This window comes from Scylla paramamosain, chromosome 2 (genome assembly GCF_035594125.1).
Source record: "Scylla paramamosain isolate STU-SP2022 chromosome 2, ASM3559412v1, whole genome shotgun sequence".
Taxonomy (NCBI): Eukaryota; Metazoa; Arthropoda; class Malacostraca; order Decapoda; family Portunidae; genus Scylla; species Scylla paramamosain.
The window spans coordinates 1,381,501-1,405,413 of NC_087152.1; the positions used below are offsets into that span (position 1 = coordinate 1,381,501).

At 37.7% G+C, this 23,913-nt stretch overlaps 2 protein-coding genes across 9 annotated transcripts in view; one reads left to right on the plus strand and one right to left on the minus strand.

Annotated features, from left to right (window-relative positions):
* Positions 1–4,868, minus strand: part of LOC135108062 (protein prune homolog 2-like) — a 37,664-nt gene extending 32,796 nt beyond the window's left edge. For 2 of the 5 annotated variants that reach the window (XM_064018661.1, XM_064018698.1), the window contains exon 1: positions 4,329–4,866. The gene's annotated coding sequence lies outside the window, so the exon portion shown is untranslated. Of the gene's footprint in view, positions 1–4,328 lie in introns of all 5 variants that reach the window. The other 3 variants (XM_064018705.1, XM_064018687.1, XM_064018678.1) reach the window with 3 other exon arrangements.
* LOC135108043 (rab-like protein 6) lies at positions 1,576–23,913 on the plus strand. 4 transcript variants are annotated; one of them, XM_064018634.1, is made up of 15 exons: positions 1,576–1,917; positions 2,685–2,799; positions 9,705–9,915; positions 10,441–10,547; positions 11,119–11,211; positions 11,374–11,498; positions 11,724–11,864; positions 12,173–12,382; positions 12,774–12,925; positions 13,489–13,648; positions 14,158–14,330; positions 15,590–15,734; positions 15,837–16,342; positions 17,143–17,279; positions 17,704–23,913. In XM_064018634.1, the coding sequence occupies exons 3-15, from the start codon at positions 9,765–9,767 to the stop codon at positions 17,881–17,883; spliced, it is 2,280 nt and encodes a 759-aa protein (XP_063874704.1). In that variant the 5' UTR covers positions 1,576–1,917; positions 2,685–2,799; positions 9,705–9,764; the 3' UTR covers positions 17,884–23,913. The 4 variants fall into 4 exon arrangements, with proteins under 4 accessions (XP_063874704.1, XP_063874722.1, XP_063874697.1 ...); XM_064018652.1 differs by lacking the exon at positions 2,685–2,799; XM_064018627.1 differs by lacking the exons at positions 1,576–1,917; positions 2,685–2,799 and adding an exon at positions 6,758–6,876.

The window sequence follows — 23,913 nt, forward strand, 5'->3', positions numbered from 1 at the left end:
AAGGAGGAAGAAAACGTAAAATAACAAAAGAAATGATGCAAAGGAAAAACGACAAATAAGAAGGAAGAGGAAGTATTAAACTGAAGAGAGAGAGAGAGAGAGAGAGAGAGAGAGAGAGAGAGAGGGGAGAAGAACGAGAAGGAGGAAGAAGAACACGACAACCAGCAAATACCAGAGAAAGGAGGAAGAATAAAAACCAGGCACACGAGGAGGAGGAAAACAAGTGAGGGGTGTGGAGGAGGAGGAAGAGGAAGAGGAAGAGGAGGAGAAGGAGGAGGAGGAAACACGTGGCGACGATGAAGAAGAATGCTGGAGAAAGGAAGAAAAATAAACGCGAAGCAGAGAAGGAGAACAAATGACAGGATGGGGAAAGATAAACCTAAGGAGGAGGAGATGGAGGAGGGGGAGGAAGAGGGAAACACGAGGTCTGACAAGGGTAGTGAGGTACGGGCGCCCCTGTCACTGTATACATATATCACCTTCAACCTTATGCATAACCCAGTGTAGGCCGGGACATGGAAGAGAAGGACAACTTTGGGCAACTCTCTCCCTCTCTCTCTCTCTCTCTCTCTCTCTCTCTCTCTCTCTCTCTCTCTCTCTCTCTCTCTCTCTCAAGAAAATGAAGAGTTCACGCGTGATCCTTGCCTAATCCAAATTATGCTAGAGACCTCACATGCAGGAACGGAGACGGGCGCCGGGATGAGGGTGAGGGGCGGGAGTGTCAGGGGAGTGGGAGGTTATCAGGTCATACAGGATCAAGGCGGATTGGGATCAGGTGGCAGGTGTTGAAGTTAAGTTGTTTATTTTCTATCTTACTTATCTTGCTCTAATATTACTTTGTGTGTGTGTGTGTGTGTGTGTGTGTGTGTGTGTGTGTGTGTGTGTGTGTGTGTCCCACTGCATGATTCTCTATTTTTTTTTTTTTTTTCACATGTTTCTTTGCTTATATGTTTCTTTACGTGTACATAATTGTATGCTATCATTGTTTGCTTTCTTGTTGTTGCTTTCCTAATATGTTTGTCCGAGTGTATGCATGTGACTATCATAAGTATTTATGTTTGAGTGTATGTGACTATTATAGCTATGTATGGTCGAGTGTATGCGAATATTATCCATGTCGTTACTAATTACTGCATTCATCTCTCTCTCTCTCTCTCTCTCTCTCTCTCTCTCTCTCTCTCTCTCTCTCTCTCTCTCTCAATCACGCTCTCCTTTCATGTCGCATAAAAGCCTTATCATGTATAAGGTAACGAGCAAACTACTCCGTAATTAGTGAAGTGATAGTTAACTATGTATGTTGCCAGTAGGTTTACATTAGTGGGGAGGAAAGTGGATATGCCAGGATTTATACCAATTTTTTTTTTATTTATATATATGTAATTATTATTTATGTCACGATATGTGTATAGGATAAGTACATATATACGTATGTAGTAATATTACTATGACTGTAATTGTAGACTTTCTTTTAAAATAATAAACTTAATATTTTATAACATGTCAACTGCGGAACGCGATCGAGGCCAGTGGCGTCAGCCCGCGTAGGTGGCAGCAGGCGGGTTCAGGGCAGGTGGTCCTCTGAACTGCTGCTCGTTCGTTCGGCAATCGTCTGTCACCCCACAGACACTCTTGTGACCTGGGACACATCTGTGCCGCACCTCATCTACTTTCAAAAAGCTCTAATTGAAGTTACAAGTGTTTTTAAGAGTGTTTTTACGGTTCTAGTTACAAATTAACAAGATTTCTACATTATGAAAACAAGAAAATCCGGCTAATCACCTGTGGCCTTTGAAAATAGTCTAGGTGAGAGAGCAAGGCGTTTCTGAATACGGGCACTAGTGCTTCCACATCCACGCAACTTCTTGCTGATTCAAACCCCTTAAAACAGAAACAGAGAGGGAAAACTACTTAATTAAGGTGAGTACAACGCTGACAACTTTGCCTGAGTCAGTCTTACCGACTTCACGATAACATCCTCCCCCATTCCTCCGTCTAGTGTTTACCATCTGAGCAGGCTCTTGCGTCATTCATTTGCATATTAATTTTAAGCTTTTCTTATTCGTTATTTGATCTCAAAATGGAGCCACATGTTTATACTTTCATATCCACTATTCTGATATATCTGTCATTGCCTGGTTTAAGTTTGATGAAGGTATGTTGGTTTTGTGACTGTTTGTGAGTGAATAACTGTTTTTTTTTTTTTCAGCGAATATTTCAAGAATCGTTTTAGACACATTTTTTTTTTTTTTTTCAATTTGTAATTAAGTTTTTATTGCTTCTAAAAACTGCTCTTGGCTTTTTAAGTGTTTTTTTTTTTCTGTTATGGTAAATATGTGGACATGAAATTATTTATACGCTTGCTTGCTGAATATTCTGATATTCGAATTTTTAACATTACATTTTTTTTTTCAATTTTTTTTATTTAAGCTTCTAACTAACTTTAAATTGTTTGCAAAAATAGTTCTTATGTTTTTAAAGTGTTTTTCAATCCTGATAAATCAAATTTGTGGACTTCTGGGTAGTTTTTAATCATGTCACTGTTCCGATATTATTCAAAATATTTTTTTTATATTCTTTTATTATTACTAAGGTTTGAAATATTTTGATATTTACTGTATTAGTTAAAGTATATGGCAAGTCAGAATATATAAAGGAATCGAGTCTAGCTGCCTTTTTTCCTTGAGGTGATTTTCAAAATGAAACGACAACGTAAACTGAACGGACCATGTGACGTCATCAGCTGTGACGTGATGTCATCGGCTGGAAGGGAGGAAGGTGAATTCCGCGCATAGCCGAAAGGTATGATTCGTTCTAGTTAATCGCCTTCATTTAAGTCAACCGCCGCCTTTCATAATCAAGCTTTTACTTCTCGTTAAGTTAATCTACCAAGGATCACAAGAGGTGGAAAAATAAGTGGGAGAAAAGCACGCACTGACTACATGATTTTGTAGTTCGAATTTACATCCGTCTTGTTTTATTTCCACCATCTGCCAGGCCTTATGTCTCCTTCTCCCTTATTTTTCGCTCCTATTTCCCTGTGCGTGTTTGCCTTACTTACGCGTCCCCCTCTCCTCCCATCTCTTTTCAGTGACTCAAACACCCATTAGCTGTAATCTGTCCCGAATGTAAAGCATTAACGCGGCTTCATTTGATTGATCTGTCTCTCACATCCTTTGATTCCCGAGAGAATATACTTTTGTCTGGATGTTTCGTTCATCTACTGCAATCCATTCCTTGGTGTGTGTGTGTGTGTGTGTGTGTGTGTGTGTGTGTGTGTTTACCTAGTATTACCTAGCACACTTAACCTAGTTGTATTTATCTATCACACTTGCCTAGTTGCCTTTATCCATAACAGTAGTACATAAAATCTGAGTCGAGTGTGTGTGTGTGTGTGTGTGTGTGTGTGTGTGTGTGTGTGTATGCTGCTGCGTACATGCTCGTCTCCAGTGGGCGGGGGTCATACGGCCCTTACCCTCAGCTGACCTTTCCATCCCCTCCCGGAAATACTGGTTTGCTTATGAAATATGACCTGAAGGAACAAGTGATCTATTTTCCAATTTGTATACGACAGTGTTTATGGATATGTGACAGAATGACAGTTCATAACATTGCGATGACCATGTTCTAGAGTCGAAGGTATAAATGATGATGATGTTTGTTTGCTTCCTTGTTTTATGGATGGTTATTTGGTTGTTGTTGTTGCTGCTGTTATTGTAAAAACACAAGACCATGAGAAAATAAGGGAAGCTACAAGAAGCCGTCAAGCCTACACGTGACAGTCCCTTTATGAAACATCTATATATTTCCACCTGTCATCTCCATCCATAAAGCTATCATCCCCATCCATGAACCTATCATCCCCATTCATTGTTGTTGTTGTCGTTGTCGTCGGTGTTGATGCTGTTGTTGATGCTGTTGTTCATGTATGTGCGTGTGTGTGTGTGTGTGTGTGTGTCATCGTCTCTCAAAAGATGTCCTAATGTGTGGTGGTTCATTGTCATGTGAAAAGTTATGCTTTGATGTGTGTCAGGGAATGTGTGTGTGTATGTGTGTGTGTGTGTGTGACCATCAGACAACGTTTGCTACACCCCACCCACACACACACACACCAAAACAGACCCCATCACATGATAGTGAGACACCACGCACTCCGCACCACCACGAATACAAGACCCACCGTAGCAATAAGAATCAAAACACCCGCGTCATTTACCTACTTACCTAGCCACTGGAAAGTAAACACAAGAGATCAATGTGATGTGCAGGGAGTCGTACCTAAACAAGAGAATAGTCGTACCCAGTCTTATACTAATCGTCTTTGTACTCACCACATAATCTTGGGAGAGTCGTGGTATACGGGTCGTGGAGCTTGCGTTATTAGAGCGCGACCTTTTTTTGTTCTAGTTTCAAAAGAGTATGAGAGGAGGAAGAATAAGAGGATTTCACTGCTTGGGACACGAATCTGTGTTTGGCTTATACTAATACTCTACGGCTCGGTTGGGTTACTCGCGGAGGACACACGGCAGGATTGTATTAGCGTGGGACACTTGGCAGGATGAAGGTGCTGGCGGTGGTTGTTGGGGGGTGTGAGGCATCATCGCGAGGACAACAAGACCAGCGTTTTCCTCTGACGAATCACTGGGAGTCTCGCGTCCGTTTCACCAGCCAGGCTTGTGGATTTATCGATTTGGCGGAGCATGGCAGGCCACGACACCTCCTACCCTATTCCACCACCTCCTCATCTTACTCGTCCCAACACTTGAACGTTAGATTCACTGTAGTTTAGGTATTCTGCTCTGTAATTCCGTATCCTAGATTCTGCAGCTGACTTCCAGGCCGTCGACTGGAGCGCATTGTCTTGCGCATGTGCCGAGAAAGCTTCTGCTCAGTGCTTTTATAATTAATTTCCCAATGTCAAAATATTTGAAGCTTACATCATTGGGGGAAATGCGTCTACGTGGTTTATATATACTATATCGATCAAATCTAATCGCATGGACATTTCAAGACGGATTTGAAAAGGAAATATTGTGTGGAGTTTGGCAACACCGGGAGGATGGGCTCCAGCGGCGGCGGGCTGTCAGTGTTCAGGGCCGGGTTGCTTCACTTCATCATGGGCTTCTTCCCGACGCGTAATTATTCCTTGGCATGTGTAGTCACTTCCTAATTTGTTCCTAGGGGACGACAGGCTGTGTCGAGGGAAATAAAGGAAAAAAACGTGTTTCTTGATACGTACTCTCTTGATTTTGTTATAATTTTTATCGTCTATACAACACTGAGCATTTCGTTCACAGTAGATTAATGATATGTAAAACGATAACAAATTCGAGTACTGAGCCACATATAAATGTATATAAGGTCTCCTCTAGAAAACAGCAGAAAATATCTGAAGCGAAAAAAAAAAAAAAAAAAACTTGCAATATTTATTTGGTGTGCGTGACTGATTGGTTGAATAATTGGTATAATGGGACTTGCTTCAACGCCAAGAAAGATACTTGCCCCTCTTCCACCACATTTTTCAGTCCTTTATGTCTGAAGAGAGTGGAATAAATTATACGTAATAAGGACAATCTCTCCGTGCCTCTGTCGATGGCAGTGCTTGGCAGGGACTGTAGGAAGGAAGGGGCCGCAATGGAGCAATCACACCCCCGCCAAGGATAATCGCAGAGACAGTTATTGTAATGGAGTAACAAGTATTGTGTTGACTCATAGATATATGTACTAGAAAGAACATGTTTGATTGGTATACATGAAGAGAGAGAGAGAGAGAGAGAGAGAGAGAGAGAGAGAGAGAGAGAGAGAGAGAGAGAGAGAGAGAGAGAGAGAGAGAGAGAGAGAGAGAGCTCGTGTAACTTAATCTTGACTTGGATGAGGGATGGGGAGGAGGGAGAGGAAATCGGAGATCAGATGAGAGGGGAAAGAAAGAGGGAGGAAATAGGAAAGCCATCGACGAACTTCATTAGTGTGTGTGTGTGTGTGTGTGTGTGTGTGTGTGTGTGTGTTTTATACATTACGGTGAAATCAGATTAGAATGAAGCCATCTTTCCGAAACACACCAGGCTTAGTTGAAAGTAGATATCGTATCGTGACTGCTGACCAGCGAGCCCTATTTAGCTTATCCATTCGATGAAAGTTAGATTTGGTGATGCGATTCCGAAGTGGTGAGCAGGGCAGGTAAGAACGTATGTTTAAACTGTCCAGCTAAAAATAACTCTTCTTGGAACGTTTTTTTTTTTTTTATGCAAAGAGAGAGAGAGAGAGAGAGAGAGAGAGAGAGAGAGAGAGAGAGAGAGAGAGAGAGAGAGAGAGGAGGGGGGGGGAGCGGAAATTGAATCTCATATAATGTAAAATCTCACTCAGGTAATTTGTATGTCGTTTTTGTGCGTAAAGAAAGCTGGTCAAGGATTACAAAAACGAGAGAGAGAGAGAGAGAGAGAGAGAGAGAGAGAGAGAGAGAGAGAGAGAGAGAGAGAGAGAGAGAGAGAGAGAGAGAGAGATGAATAGGTTTCAGGTATTGGGACTAGTGGTATTTTGCACCTCACTCTGGAGGTATAATGGCCCATACTCCATGGTAAACACACCTAAGAACCTGACCCTTCATGACCCTCGAAAACAGTTTAAGGGCGAGTCCACAACGTTTCAGAACAGATAAGGATCCTTTGTAAAAACCACTTCTTACTATAGGCACCTCCTGTTGACTAAATACCATCTTTCATTTTTCTAAAAAAAATAATCTGGGTCTTAATCCCAAGATAGAGCGTGAATAGGATCGGATCGCCTTGTCATACTTCCGTCACTTATGACCACGGCAGTTTTACTGTTTCGTACTTTATACTTGACAACAAAGTCAGCTGTTGCGGGTTTCTGTCGGGATGGGTGAGTAACATAGATTTGAATACACTTGTCGGGGTGTGATGCGAATGTGATGCAAAGGGACAGGCAGGGAGACCACCACCACACCCCACGGGCACCACTGGGACCTGTGTGGGACGCCCGGGTGTTGGAAGGAATTGTTTCGCTAAATAACAATTTTGCACAGTTCTGGTTATAATCAATGCCGCTGATTTACTACTGTCCGGTGAACTTTGAAGAAATTTGTCTCTGATTTTTCTATTGATTTTGAAGTTCAGTATGGTAGTAAGTGAAAAGAAATGGTGATGCATTTTGTGGTAGCTTCAGATTCTTAAACTTTGTTGTATATGGTGATCTAATGGTAAAGTTTGGTGGTATTTCTTCATAAGTACACCCTGAAGTACTTGAATATATGTAGATATGTATAGATAATGATATATCTGAAGTTTTATTTAATACTTCTAAATTTCTTTACTTCTTTCCCCACTGCACATGTCAGGGGACCAAGTGAGAACAAGGGACTTTTGGCCAAAACTAGTGATTTTGGACAAAACATTATAAGTAATCCAAACCTAACCTAATGTTAAACCTTGTGGGGCTAACATCATAATTTAATGAGATTAGTAAGCTCTACAGGGCTTTTACTAACCCCTTTGGGCCTCCTTGATAACCCAGTGTCCCTCATCTGCAGGGATTTGACAACTTGCAGTGTGGCTTGTTGTTTGTGTATAATACTAATATTTCCAAAATCATTTCTTTTTCTTTTTTTTTTTATATCATATATACATACATGCACCAAAACCTATAAGAAAAATAGCATTATTCTACCAGTAAGTGACTGGCATAATTATGAACAGCTATTGTACTGCTTCAGCATCCACCACTTACACTGCTGCCCACAGCTGAGTGGGCAGTAGTGACACCAAGGCAGGCAGCAACTTACATGGAGAAGAAGTCAGGACAGCACTCACTCCATAACCATGCACCATGATGCAGGAGAAAACAACTCATAGGGATCAGCTTAGTAGTGGAGTACAAATACAAGGCAAGAAGGAAATGTAAAGACTAAATGCACAGCACAAGCATATATTTCCTTACTAGAGAATAGGGCACAGTTGTCTTGTAGGACACCACTGACACAAAATACTCACACGAGGCAGAGCACAGAGTTATAAGTGTGTGGTGTACACTGCCCACACACCCAGAGCACAAAGTCACTAGAATGTCCATGCAGAACAGAAGGAAGGCATGATCCAACTCGCAAGCCACGATGTACAACTCACAGCGCAACACAGAGGCTACGAAGGTACAGCATAGTCTTCCTCAGCTGCACTTCCCAGCAGCTGGTTATCCTTACAGCCACAGGACATCTTACTCAGGCAGTCCTTCCTCAGGTCGGCCCTCAGATACATAGCAAACACCTCACAGAGACTCCTTCAGCCTCAGTTCCTCCAGCAGCAGGGAGGTTCCACAATCATCTATGACATCTAACCTCTGTGGTCTTCCTCCAAGTTGGCACTACCTCTGGCCTCATCAGCACCTCACGCTGTCTGCCACATGTTCAGGTACCAGATCTCCAGTCACCACATGTGCGTCCACCCTCACCTCAGGTCTGCTCGCCAAAGCATCCAGCTCCTGCCTCAAGATTTGCAGGCACCAGTCTGGTCTCACCGCTGCTGCTGCCTCTGTTGCTCTGCTCCATGTCTTTTCTCTTTTAAGACTTATCACTGACTATCTCAGTCACCTGCCTGCCACCTAGCTCCCTTGCCTGCAAAGCATGGGACCTGGAAATCAGGCACCTTCCCATGCCTCGCTCGCTGCACATATTCTGAGAGGGAGAGGCCAACAGGTGTAACCCCACAACTCACAGTAGTGTACTGCCTAGCAGCACCCCCTGCTGTAACAGTATCATAATATTTATGTTCTTCCACACACTAAGGAGGGATCTTCACTCCTTGGACATCCACTTAATTAATCTTGTTAACTGCCATATGTCAGTCTGTTGGCCATGTTACAGTGAAGAGCATTTTGAAGCTAAATTGTTTGGTTGGTGCAATAAAAATGCATATGGTTGCAATTCCATGATCATGTGTCTGAACCCAGCTCAGGCTCAAGTCTTTTACTATTGTCGGATATAATTGCCCCTGTGAGCAAGGGGTGAGGATGTCAAGTTAGTCAACAGGTCTTCCTGCTGATGCAGCCATAGCCATGCTACCTCAGACCTCAGGTGTCACGTGTGGTGAAGAGGGGCAGTGGGCTACCCATCATGCATGTGATGGATAGTTACAGTATTAGTACTTTCCCTTCACTCTGTCACTCATTAGCAACCTTTGATCTTTAACCTTCTAAATGCAAGGCAAGTACGACCTGGACACCCCTACAAGTGGGGCTAAATAGCATCTATGAGTATTAGTGTCTTGGCTTTGCAAGTCAGACCAGCTCCCTTACCCCAGTCTTATCCATGTAATAATGTAATGCTTCAAAATAAAACCTAACTAGAACTTCATAAAAGTTTACATGAAAACAATAGGTGACCCAAAAGTTGACAGTGGTGATTGGTTGGCTGAAGCAGTGACTTTACAAGATCAGTTAAACAGTGTATAGATGCACTAAACTTTGGCTTGATCCACAAATCTCTCACGTCATCAGTAAAACATTGTTTATTTAGATTCTTTATTGAAGGTTAAGATAATCCTGTAAAACAGAGATATGAAAATTTGGTTAAGTATCCAAAATTCATTGTTAATACTATTATAGATTTCTAACAGTTGATGTGTCATAAAAATTTTGAAGAGCTGTTGATTGAAATAGCATTTTATTTTCTTAATGGTTGGTTGGTTGGTTGGTTGCAGGAAGAATGAGTGTATGATGATCCAAGAAGGTACCAAACAAATAATATCTCCACTGAATCAATGAGCTACCAAGGATTCAACATGTTTTCTGCATTTCGCAAATTAACGGGGCGGGCCACAGAGGGCTCGGCCAACACCACATCCCCTCCAGGAATGCAGACTATGGCTGCATCCCTCCAGCGCCGCTTTGCCCGTGGGGTCCAGTACAATAGTAAGTATGGATTCTTGTGCTTTGCAACAATACCAGCACTGCATAGTATGAAGCCAGCACATCATGTAACCTATCTTGAATTATAAATGAAGGAATTTTAAAATTTTCTGTATCTGACTAGTCATGCCAGACACTGAAATAATTGGTTATTTCAGTGGATTTGAACTTATTTCACTAAAAATCTGATTGTATCCATGCTGGATATAATTTTGAAATATTTTATTTATTTTCTAAGGCTTATTTCTCATTGCTTTACGATCTTTATATGTATGTGTTGTGATATAGAGTCCTTCTTATGATTGATTTATTAGTAGTACTTGAAGGATTAACTCTTGTTTGGTATTGTTATTAGGAATATATATATATATATATATATATATATAATTGATTTTCATTAGAGTTGCACATGATATTTGGATGTTGTAAATTTTGAGAAGATAATTATGTGTTACATTTACATGATTTGGTTTATGTTACATTATTATTTGTTACTTGAATATACTTGGTTTGCATCTTCTTCACTAGTGAAAATAGTGATCAGGGGTGACCGCAATGTGGGGAAGTCATGTCTGTTTCGCCGCCTTCAGGGTCAGCCCTTCCATGAAGAATACATCCCAACAGAGGAGATTCAGGTTTGCAATTACTGGTCTATAGGGACAGTTTTATTTGATCCTGTCTCCACAGGAAGCTTTGGATCACTGTAAGATATATGTATTGGACCTAGAAAATAAGACATTATGTTGTAATTGAATGTCTTGATTGTAACCAATGTTATCTCAGTTTTTTATTATAATAATGTATTTATTTGACTGATGAATGTATTGAAATGTGTAAAGCATTTGTCTTTTCAAGTGTTGCATGCAGTGTACATGGATTTTGCAATATACAAGCATGATTTTCTTCTGTATCATATAACTTTTTTGTAATATTTGTTAAATTTACAGATTTTTTTTTTTTTTTTTTTTTTTTTTTTTTTTTTGCAATAGTTGCCAGGTGTCAATCACAATTGGTATATTTGTTAAATATTTATTGACCTGGTCACAACTTTTTGTTCTGATACCTTGTATTGATTTTGAAGATTGGTATGTTTTGCATTGCAATGTTCTTGTGAATGGGGTGAGCTGTTACATTTCAAAGAATGTTTCTAATTCTTCCTCTTGCACTTTCATAATCTGAGATGCACTTGATGATGTATCTCCTCAGGTGGCCAGTATACAGTGGAACTACAAGGCCACAGATGATGTTGTCAAGGTGGAAGTCTGGGATGTTGTTGACAAGGGGAAGAAGAAGAAAAAGGTATATATCAGCTGTATCTTATATTTATTAGTGTCATGAATCTAAAACATGTCATTGATATTCTTAATTATTTGGTTGAAGAGAACTATACACGACTTGCAAAGATTATCTTACACACAAAGAGATAAACTGTAAAGCCTGATGGTAATGATATTTTCCAAGATTGAGGGCCTCAAGCTGGACAATAGCACCCTGGAGTTTGAGGAGCCAGCCCTGGATGCAGAGTTCCTTGATGTATACAAAGGCACCAATGGTGTCATCCTAATGCTGGACATGACCAAAAGCTGGTAAAATGTTGGGAATGATGACAAATTTTATAGGAATCTTGTTTCATTGATGGTGCAGGATCTGTATATTTAAACTTAAGTGTTAAGATACCATTAATGTATAACATGAAAAGTATTTGGTATTATTTTATCTAATATCATTATGTAATATATTCAATATATCCATACCTCTTACGTGTATATTCATCTTTGTATAACATCTCTATTCTGAATTGTTCTTTGCAGGACCTTTGACTACGTGCGGAAAGAGATAGTGAATGTGCCGAGCCACATCCCGGTGCTGGTGCTGGCCAATCACCGTGACATGGGCCACCACAGAGTTGTCTCAGAGGATGATGTGCGCTTCTTTGTGGATAGTCTGGAGAGGTAAGGCATTTAGGAGGTTGGAGTAGTGGAGATCCTCAGAGTCTGGAATTCTCTGTTCTTGTTTGAGACAAAATCCTTAAAGACTTATGTGCTGTGGAATATGTTGAGCCCAGTTTTGATGCAGTGATTTTTGTGCTTTGAAATTGAACTTTGCTTCTGCTCTTCTACCAGATTGTAGTGGATCTTTGTCATCTATAAATAACATTGTATTCAGCTAATGATCAGGATCCATTCTTCTCTCAACCCCATGGATATTCTCACCACATAAAGTGTGGAACAATTTTTACCTCAGGTTGTGCTCTTTCCAGGCCTGAAGGAGCTGCAGACATCCGGTACACTGAATCCTCAATGCGAAATGGTTATGGCCTGAAGCTGCTTCACAAATTTTTCAATCTCCCATTCCTTCAGCTGCAGCGAGTCACCCTCCTCCGGCAGCTGGAGACCAACACTGCTGAGATTGAGGCCACAGTGCAGGAGCTAGACCTCTACCAAGAGAGTGATGATGCAGACTATGACATGTGAGTGTGTGTGTGTGTGTGTGTGTGTGTGTGTGTGTGTGTGTGTGTGTGTTTGTGTGCGTGCGTGCGTGTGTGTGTGTGTGTGTTTGTTATTCATTTTTATTTTTACAGGTTTGAGTCAAGCTCTTGTTAAGTTACTTGCTGTTTCTTTCTAACATTGAATTTCCAGGTACACTTGCATAGGTTTGAATCTGAATAAGTGAACAGATGTAGAGACAATAATTTGCATTTCACAAAAAATCATGTATACTGTACCCAAATAAATTAATCTGGATGAATATATTTAAGAACATAACTTTCTGTTTTACAGGAGAATGTTTATTGTATCATTCACTTGGCTCAAAATCTTGCTATTAGGAACAGAATGTTTGAAACATTAATCACCTTACAGATTCTTGAACCAGCTAACTGACCGGCGCAGGGTGATGGCAGAATCTCTTGGTCCTGTAGCTCAAGCTGCTGCACCTACAAATACAGTGCCCTTCACACAGCTACAGACCCCAGGGATGGCAGCAGCTGGCAGAGTCAGTCCCTCAGTCAATGGTAAGTGAAACCATGGCAAGATAGTAATAAGTACAGGGAAGTATGCATGATTAGACACAGTTTACCAAGGAGCTTGAGGATGTTGTTGACAGTTTTGCAACTTTTTTTTCAGAAGTTATTAGAATAAATGCAGGTGTAAATTTTTTGGCCCAGAGTGCACCATAAATATTCTAACTCAAGGTGATATATAATATGTAATTCACTTTGATATTTAGCATATTCATCATTGATCAGACTAAGTCTTCATATTCATGTAAATATGTGAATGCTATAACAACAAAATAGAATGTTAAGGATAGTTGGGCATTGTTGGGTCTGAACTAGATTCCATAAAGAGGAAGGGGGAGTAGGGCATGTACAATTCACACCATGAAGTTAGACTGGCTGACTGCCTCATTTCATAGGGCACCTCTTCACGACCATTTCCATATGCACTCCCTTTGGGAGCCTTTTTATATACTCTCCATTTCTTGCATAGTCACTTTTGAATTTTTTAATCAAGAAAAGTATGGTGTTGGACTCCTTTCACCTTCAGTTCATATTAATATGATCTTGCTTTTCAGGTGTACCAAAATCAGCATCTATGCCAGTAAGCCTTTCATCAGCAGCTCCCACCTCTCAGCCTTCATCTGCACCTTCTCCTGGCCAGCCACCCAGCACATCCACTCCCAGCAAACAGCCTCCTAAGGCCTCCTCTGTGATGAGTGCTTCAACAACAGTGAGGTGAGGGAAACTGTTATCAGGGGAAGAGAGGGAGGACTGGAAAATAATTGGCTAATCTCCCATACTATGTGTTACTGCCTGATATTGACTTTCTCTTGTACAGTCAGGTTGCTGCTAACATAGGGGTTCACTTCTGCTATCAGCCTGCATTAGATGCAATTCACATTAGAGCTTTAATTAAAGCAATAGCAGGAAATGACTATGGTTCCTACCTGGCTGACACAGGCTGGCTGATTTGCAATATTCTGGTTCTTTTTTATTTAGTACTGGATTTGCAGATTCATTATTCAAGTTATTTATGCTTCTAAGTTGTTCTTCATTGAGGAGTTAAATAATATGTGTGAATGAGTTAATTAGAGAGCTACAGAATTTCAAGTTTAGTCACACATGCTTTTTCTTTTTCCTTGTAGAGACTTTTAATAGCAATTATTAGGTTTCCCTGTAATAATTGTCACTTTGAATTTATATAAATCTCATATGATTTCTTAATTTTTGTCATTATTTTCTAGCACAACTATGACATCCACCACCCCTAGTGTCACCAGCACCACCCCTACCAGTAGCACGCAAGCACCAAAGTCTTCCACACAGAGCCCAGAGAAGACCCAAGAAAAGACAAGCTTCATGTCTCGCATATTCAGCAAGGGGAAAGAACAAGAGCAGCCCAAGGAGACAGCTTTGGGTAAACAACTCTCCTGTATTATGCTTCCCTTTCATCAGTCTTGAATATGAGTATTAATATTGTTAACATTGGGCCAGTGTCGTAGTGTACTTGGTTCATCCAAAGAAGCCCTTGGCTAGAATCTCAGGCAGAGACAAATGGGGTTTTCTTTCATGCTGTAGCCCTTCTACCCATAATGGTGGATACAAACAGGACAAATAGAAATAGAAGGCTAGCATTTCTGCCCTCTTATGTGTGAATGTTGTGTGCATTTCCTCTAAGAGACCTGGCCTGGTATCAACAAATGTCTCTAAAAGTACTTTTTGAAGAGATAAATTCTAAAAGATGGTAAATTAACATGGGAAATTAGACTCAAACATCTTAACCATTAATATCAAGTTTTAAGAAGTTCACTGTCTATAGCAGGACTTTCAGAAATTAATGAATTATTTTAATAAAAGAAACATATTTTTCATATTAAAATATTTTCAGTTAGTAATTTATGTATTAGTTTAGTGTGTGAAACTATACATCAGTATCCATGCATTCATGAATTTAGTGCTTGTAAACTTCATCTATTCATGAGCTGGTTAGAATAAGCAGAATATGAAGAGGCATGTAGCCTTTATGTTGGAATTGCATAAGTACTTTATTTTGCCATCACCACACAGGCAACTCACAGTTGGCACCATCTTAAAGATAATCTTACACAGGTAACATTTCATACTGTAATGCATCACCCTAATCACTTACATAACCTAAAAACTCATTCAATACAGTCCATTATCATTTGCAAATTTGAGCCATATGCGACATTTTGCAATATATTTCTTTTTCACATGATTTCTTTGGGGATGCCTCTTATGTTGAACATGAAATGTGTAGGAAATGCTGCCACTGCAGTTTGCATGAAGTACATAAAATGAGTGCATACGGTTGAAGTGTAATTGTTGATTCCATATACTTTTTTACATGGTGAAAGCAGTTCCATTCACGTTTGTAATAAGAGTGAGGTTCATGCTGGGAAGAGCACCCATTTATTCATTTGCTTTTTTTCTTTATTAAGATAAGAGAACCTTATGCCATCTCAGACCAGTTAATACTTGACAGTGGAAGTGACTTCATGAAATAATTGACAAGTTTTGGTTTGAATTAATATGCAAACTTGCACTGGTAAATTTTGCCTTAGAATATTGACCTTTTTTGCCTTGACATCATATTTCACAGCATAGAAAATTAGGAGTCTGATCATGATATTCATATCTTGTTTCTTCTGGTAGTGCCAGAGGCTGCAGCAGCCTCTATTGAGCCGGTGTCTGTGGATGACTTTGTTCCTGATGGTGGACGACTTGACCAGTCCTTCCTTAATGATGTGGTATCATCCTCAGTAAAGGAATCATCACCTGTACTGGTTGAAGAAGACAGGTAATTAGCTCATCACATGACAAGTTAATTTTATATGATTGTGTAAAACATTTAATCCACTGTGTTTTATGTGATTTGATAATATTTCATCTTAACTTTCAGTGAAGATGAATGTGATGGAAATCCAATGGTATCAGCCTTCCAAGTTGACCTTGATCCAGATGACCTTCAGATGGGTTCAGGAGTGGGTATTGTAGCAGAGGAGGAAGAGGAAATTAAGGATGAGTCTGAGGATTGTAGGGAAGTAACTTCCACTACCAGTGAAAAACTTGTTGACTGCACTTTTCCAGGACAGAATTTGAACAGTACCAATAGTGAAGAGATTATAAGAACTAGTAACAAGAGTGCAAAGAGCAAGGCAAATCCCATGGTAACTGAAGTGCAGGATCAGCATAGCCCATTCCTTGACTTTGAAGCAGATTCATTTATCCTAACACAAAATAAGCCTTCCAGCACTCTAACTGGGGTCAGGGAAACTGAGGAGGAAAAGGGGAACCACCTAGATGATTGGCTCAATTCAGATGAGGGCACTATTGCAAATCCTTATGTCTCTACTTCCAACATAATGCCTGAGGGAGCTACACTGGAGGATTCTGACCCTGAAGAAGGTAAGGGATTTATTTTTCCTCCACTGCTAAGTGCAATATTATCATAAAATTATTTGTTTTGAATAATGAATCTTTATTTGAAAGATTTCTCATGGCAGTTATCTTTGTAGGAAACAGGTTTTTTTTTTTTACCATACTCCCACAAAGTATTGCATCAAACACACACACACACATTTAATTTACATCTTTCAGGAAGAAAGCAGCAAACACAAAGAAGTTTTAAGTCATTCCCTATTTTAACATTTTTATCTGTCTCACTGTTCATTTAATTTTCTTTATTTTCATGTATGTCCTGATTACTTCACATTGTTTTCTCAGTGATTTGGTTTGGAATGTCTGCCTGTACAAGAACAATTTGAAGATTATGAAACATCTTAATTGTAAAAGTTTAATGTTTATATGGTTTACAGTTGACATGTGGCTAACATTTCCTCTTATTTTGAATGTTGTGTAAGCTTCATAGAATCTGTTTGGATATAACAAAAAACAAAGCATGGGAGGTGTATAAAAGCTCTTCTTTTTGCTATCACAAATAGTCTCCAGTGTGATGGTAATAATACAGGAGGAGAGGTTTGCGAACAAGGTTTATGCCTCTCTATGACCAAACAAAACTGAATTGATGCCTATGGCCATGTTACTGTTCGTTGGTTTATGTTATGCTTATACTTATTAGTCTCTCTGATTATTAAGTCAGCTTTGTTGCTTTATTTTGTTATTACACATGTATATTTTTCTAGAGTTATTTTGTGTGCTGTTACCTGAGCACAGGGAATGACTTACAATAACCATCTCCAATACAGGTCCACCAGCTGAAGGCAATCGGATCCTGGAGAAAGCAGATCCTCTCAGTGGCAGCACATCCAGGAGTGACAGTCCTGTGGAGTCTTCCGAGCGTAAGAAGAAACATAAGAGGAAAGATAAGGATAAAAGAGAAAAGGTAAGGAGTTAGATGAAGCAACAGTAACTGAAAAAGGTGGATCTTTAAATTTACAGTGAGGGAAAAGAGAGAGAGAGATTTAGTTTTGTTGAAATTTTTGTTTAAAAATGATTTTGGTAGCATCATCTTGTATTGGTTTCCAAGGTGTGACTCATGACAGGCTACTACTGAAATCAGTCGTTCTCATTGAGTCTTAAGGACGCCTGTTGAAATATATATATATATATATATACACACACACACACACACACACACACACACACACACACACACACACACACACACACACACACACACAAGAACTGTCACATGTAGGCCTGACGGCTTCATGCAGCTTCATTTATTTTTTGTGCTCTTGTCTTCCTATTTATGTTCCTATTTAATGTTCCTATTTATGATTCTTGTCATGTCCTTATTTTTCCAGGATGAAGATAAATCTGTCATAAAGCGTAAGAAGAAAAACAAAGATAAAGATAAAGAAAAGGAAAAAGAAGGTGAAAAGAAGAAGAAGAAGAAAAAGAAAGACAAGGATAAAGATAGTCTGGAAGAATTCTTCAATGGATCACCTGAAAAAGAGTTTGATGAGGCTTATGAAGCCATTTAATCCTGCCATTGTTTTCTTGTTATATCTTTTCCAAAACATTCAAATGTGTATAATATGAGTCCCATATTTCCTGCCATATGATTTCTACTGGTTTATGAATGCTTACCTGTGATTTGGTAAGGGTCATTTACCTACCTATCTATATACCAGGCTGGCAGTCCCACACTTGTTTTGCCCAGACAAAGCACCACACATTCATTCACACATCATTCACACTTCTTAGCTCTTGGCTCCTGTTGGAAAGGGATAGATTTGTGGACAACCCTACTGCACCACAAGGGTGTAATTTTATAAATAAGATTAACTAAATTTTACTTAAATTTGTAAGTAACAAGGTTTTTGGCAATATTTTGTAAGACAAGTGTTTAGAATAAAACTAAGAAACATTTTAGATAAGGGATATTCAGAAACAAGGTTTGATATCAAGAAATGAACACCTAAGACTTGCTGGTCAGGAGTTAGGGGTATACACGATTGTGGATAAGCATCTAAAACACAGTAAACACACATTAATTATAAGTTCAGTCTGAATATGCTCTGTCTTTTTGAGGGAGATGATAGTAATATGGAATGTATTCACTTGTTTCTGCTTCATGGCTTAAAATAACTGACAGACCCTGGGTCTGAGAAGTAAAATGTGTTGGGTGGTTTTTAAAAGCCATTTTTTTAAAGAAAAGGTGTGTACAATATGGCAGGAAATATGGCATTTGGAGCAGGTGAAGTTTTTAAGTAATATAATCAAAGAATATGTGAATTCAGCTTTTTTCTTTGTTCATAGAGTATCTCATCTTCATTGTTGACAGTATGACTAATTTCATGAAGCTGTAGAAGATTAGACACAGAAGGCTTTATCATATTATCATAAAGATTTTATACAGATCTGAATTTCTTGGGAATATGTTAGACCATCTTGTAAACACAAATGTATGATACTTTCTCCCCAACAATTGACTGTTCATAGTGTTTTCATGTTTTCCAGTCCTGGCATAAAGATTTTAGTGTTCTCAGACTATTAATGAAGTTGGCTGATAATGAGAATTCAGATTTTTTGCTACATAACATTTCATTTGCCCTCCAAACTGCTTGTTCAAACGCTTACTGTTCAATGTTTTATTTATGTTGGTGGTTATTTTTGTACAAATGCCTTTGGAGTATTTTTCTAGAAATAATGATTCCTGGAATATGAAAATAGTATAGTACTGAAATACAGAGGGGAATGTTTGAACACAGTAATATTTACTGAATCATGTCTTGTAGTGTCCTATGGTGCAAGCTGTATACAGTATGCTGTCATAAGTGAACCATATGAACAAATCATTGAGAAATTGAATTTTTTAAAAATCTGCCAGCGTAAAATATCTATCTAATCTAGCTGTAGTATCAAACAGTAAATGTTTTATTTAAATGAACCTACAGTGAACAGTGATAAAACTTAAGCAACTAACTTGAAAAGAGCTTCATCATCATCATTCACTTTTGATTGGTTTTCATTTTTCCACAAAACATTTAAAGTAAGATCCATTTTTATGTTATAATTTAGAGTTGTTGTTGTGTGTTTAATTATTAATTAGTCATTGGTTTTTGCATTAAGTGATGTAATATTTTAAATTGAACAAATTTTCAGTGTAATACTTTAATTTCTAGTTTACTCTGTTACTATTTAGGGCATAAAGCATAAAATCCTCTAGATTTCATGTATTGCTGTATTTCATGATGCTAAATATTTTATTTTATTTTATTTACAAACAGTAGTTTGTGTGAGCTTGTGTCAAAGGTCAGGGTCATCAAAAGGATCTAAAGTTCTAAAAGTGTGGCATGATGATATTTGACATGACGGTAGAAGACCAAGATAATTCATTCCAAAGCCAAGTGAGTGATAGCACTAGTAAGCACATGCCCAAGGCCAAATTGCATTATTATGATTTCATTGTTGATGTCTAAGATGATCAGCAAGAGTTCTTTGAAGTCTGATGATAATTATGGTGAAAAAATAAATTTGCATTTCATACATTAATATCATCATGGTAATATTCATGATTCAGATTTTGTATTTTCACTGTTTCTGAGTACATTAATTTAAAGATGTCTGAACCAATTTCTATTAGGGAAAGGAGACTAGCAAAGCTATCAAAATGAATCTTATGAAAAATTAATGTTGGCACTTGAAAGGAGGAAAGAAAGAAAATAAGGGAATTTCAGAAATTCAAGATGTCTCATTGCTCTGCATGTGAAGGAGGTTACAAACTGTAGGCAAGTAGAAAAGCCTTGTTTTTCTAGGGGATTTGAACTTGGAATATTATTCAACAGATTTCATCCCCATTACTTGTGTAGAATTCTCTGATCCCAAAATAGCCAGTTCCTCTTACTCAGGAAGCTGTCCATGACACTTATGAACAGTGAATTATGCAAATGTGATTTACCTTCTTTGTCACAGTTCTCCCAGCAACAGTGCTGCTTGTTAACTCCATGTTGTAAGACTTGCTGTATGGAGAATGCCAGGCATGTTACACATCTTGCAACTGACAGGGAGTGTATCATAAAAGATATAGATAAGCTTCTTATTTACAGCTTTATTTCATAATCATTAGAAATGAGTATCTTATTATTGCCTTATTTACATAAGTACAAATTATAAAGCTTATTTTAGCTATGATACTATATAATGCATTTGCTTCTTCATGCTGGTGGGTTAAGAAGCAGGGTGGTGTGTATAAAACAATAGTAGTTGATTGGTTATTGTATTGATGAGGATAGTGGTGGGTGTTAGTCACTTTCTGTTTAAGACAAGTTTATTTCTTCCTATGCTGTTGTCTTCATAAATTGTTGTTTGTTGCTGTTTGTGGTACATATTTTGCCCCATAGTTGTCTTAAATTATTTAATCAGTTGATACAATCATTTGCCATGTGTTCATTCCCTACAGGGAGCCTGGAGGCTGTGGTGTTGAGGTACTGGACAAGAACACACTACACTGTGTTAATAGTGATTCATCAGGTCATCCACTGGAAGTGGTTACAGTTTTTACAAACCATAATGTTTTGAATTTCATAATATACTGTTAAATATATAAAGAAAGTGATATTTTAAATTTTAAAGTTTGTATGTTTTACTGATGTTTATAAATGTTCATTTTGTATATATCTAATATTTTCCTATTCTTAAGTAATATCTGTGATTTAGCTAATAAAGGACCATACTGATTAATTTTGAATTAAAGATATGCATGTACGATGCATAACTGACTCGGATGAAGATATTTATACATGTATACAGGCAAATTATTTACAAAAATTACTTTCTATAATAAAACAGCTATCAAAAATTTGCAAATTGGAATATCTTTTTCTACATTAATTTTTGTGAAAATAAATCACTTAAAATGCCATAAAACAAAATAAAGGTACTATTTATCATGCATTTGTGACATTTTATGCCATAAAAATTGTGAAATTTCCCATTTCATTAAAAAACACTTCAAGTTTTGGAAAGGACAGTGTAAATTTGCTTGTTACCATTTAATTGGCAGAAGTCGGTAGCCTTGACATGGAAGTACATGATCACAAACTTCAATTTTGTATGGTTAATGATGACTGAAATGAAATGCACAGCTGTATCATAAAAATCTACCAAAGAATCTATAAAAAACTAGGCTGCAAAAAGTTGATTCATAGAATTTATATTTTGCTACTTTATTTTTACAAGGTAAAAAATTTTAATTTGTAAGTGGAGGCTCTGCATTTTTTTTTTTTATCATGATGAAGAAAAATTCATGATTTAAAAAACTATGAGCTTCAACATTCATAAACTGATGTTTGCCTGCCTGCATGTATACATGTACACACACACACACACACACACACACACAGATATATATATATATATATATATATATATATATATATATATATATATATATATATATATATATATATATATATATATATATATATATATATATATATATATATTGTATGTATATTGTATGTATGTGTATGCATATATGCATCTACATGCATACCTGAATAATGGACTCTTTGTTTTAAGGTTTAGTGCTCCATATTTCTAAAGTAGTTTTTTTTCTGTTTATAGACAAAACCCAACAGTGATATTGGCATCTGGAAGCACTGTTGGTGACAAGAAGCCATGTATATGGTGCTTAGTTGCTTTAAGGAATCTGTGTATTTCATGGAATGACTGGTAAGTGACATAAAGCAGAACTGTGAGTCATGTCAAGCATGGATTCATGCAGGTTTGGTAAAATGTTTGGTGATGATCTGGTGTTACTGTCTCACATAGTGAGATTTGGATGTTGTGTTTAATGTTTATTGGGCTTCCTTTTTAGTTAAAGGAATTTAAAGTTTACTGTGGGGTATGACATGGAAGTATAAACCTGTTTGCATTTAATATTAAGTTTGCTGTTACAGTGTAGGCATATGGAAGACATGAAATCATTGGTTATAGTTGAGTTGCATTGACTATGGTTAATTTTATCACCGGGGTATGAGATGGACCAAAATTTCTAACTTGGCTCTCTTTTATTTAACTACTTCATTTGATTTTTGCCTTTAATTTTTTTTTTTTTTTTTTGTTTATTTTAGTTTTTATCACATGACTAATCTCATGTTGAAAGTGAGTTCATATATCAAACTGCTTTAAATGACATAGCAAGGACAAATATTGGAAGTACTGATGGCCCCTCATAAAGGTATCTGTTGAACTACCTATATACAATGAAGCAGTGTTACACACAGCTATAACAGGTTAAAGTGGTACTGAGTTCTTATGAATTTAAGGGAGACCATGCAAGATTGCTGGTGATGAACCTACAATCCTGTATGGTTTCCCTAATATTTACAAGGACTGTATTGCTTTGACCCATTATGACTGGCTTCATATAACATTGCTAAATTTATTGTCTCACTCCTATGCCATTTTACCTACATAATACTATGGGGAGAACAGGACTATAGAGCAAGGCTTTTCCCAATAGCAACATGCATACTGGCAGGAAAACTGAGCACCTTGTAAAATTTAGGTAGTCAGTAAGAAAAATGGTAGATACTACATTTGATTACCATTAATGCTAATGTATCTTGGGTGGAAATAATTGAATTAAACAAGAGTAAACAAGTGTCCTACATTTTCTATCTGAAAGATAAAGAGAATAAGTTAAATTTCATAAAATTTTGGAAACACCCCACACAAACTCTAGGATCCAATCTAGATGATCTCTGTGTAGCTCAGGCCAAGGACTGTTTTCATCTCCTATGACTGATACAGACAATAAGTGACTGTGACTAAAAGATTTACTGAATGGAGCTAAAAAAATTTCCAGTTTCATGTATAATTTTTCTATATATTTCTATGTATAATTTTTCTATATATTTCTAGCATACAGGAAATGTTTCTTTGTGGTAAATAAGTGTTTTTCCCTCTCATCTGCTCCATTAAAGAATCTCAAGGGTGACATTAAAAACACAATATACATAGTTGGTTTGGGATTTTGGAAGCAGAAAGAGGAGTGTACATACCTGAAGCCACTGCATTGCCCTTCTTGGTGTTGTGCTATCTTAAGGAATGTTGGGAGTGAATATACTCTAATTATAGTCTTCCATGAAAGAGAGATAAAGTGTTGGAAAGGTTCTAGTAATAAGTCAAGGATTGTGTAACTTTTTAAAGTTTAATTTGATAGTGATTTTAATTTGATTTTGATCTTACTTGTAAATTAAAATTTATTGAAGAGTTCCTAATTATCAGACATTTGATTGGAAGATATGATGTCTTGAAAGCAAATTTGTATGATATGAATGATGATGAAATCAACCCAACATTATAACTGCCTTCTTTATATTAGTTTGTATATGGTTTGAAACATGATTGATTAGAAGCAGCAGCTGATTTAGAGATAAACTTTTAATTTTAAATTTACTTTTGTATGTCTGCTTTAAGTATAAATTTGTATTAATACTCCTCTGTGGAAATTTTTAAAGTGACTTTTATCTGCTTTTCAGTGGATAAATATATCTCATTGC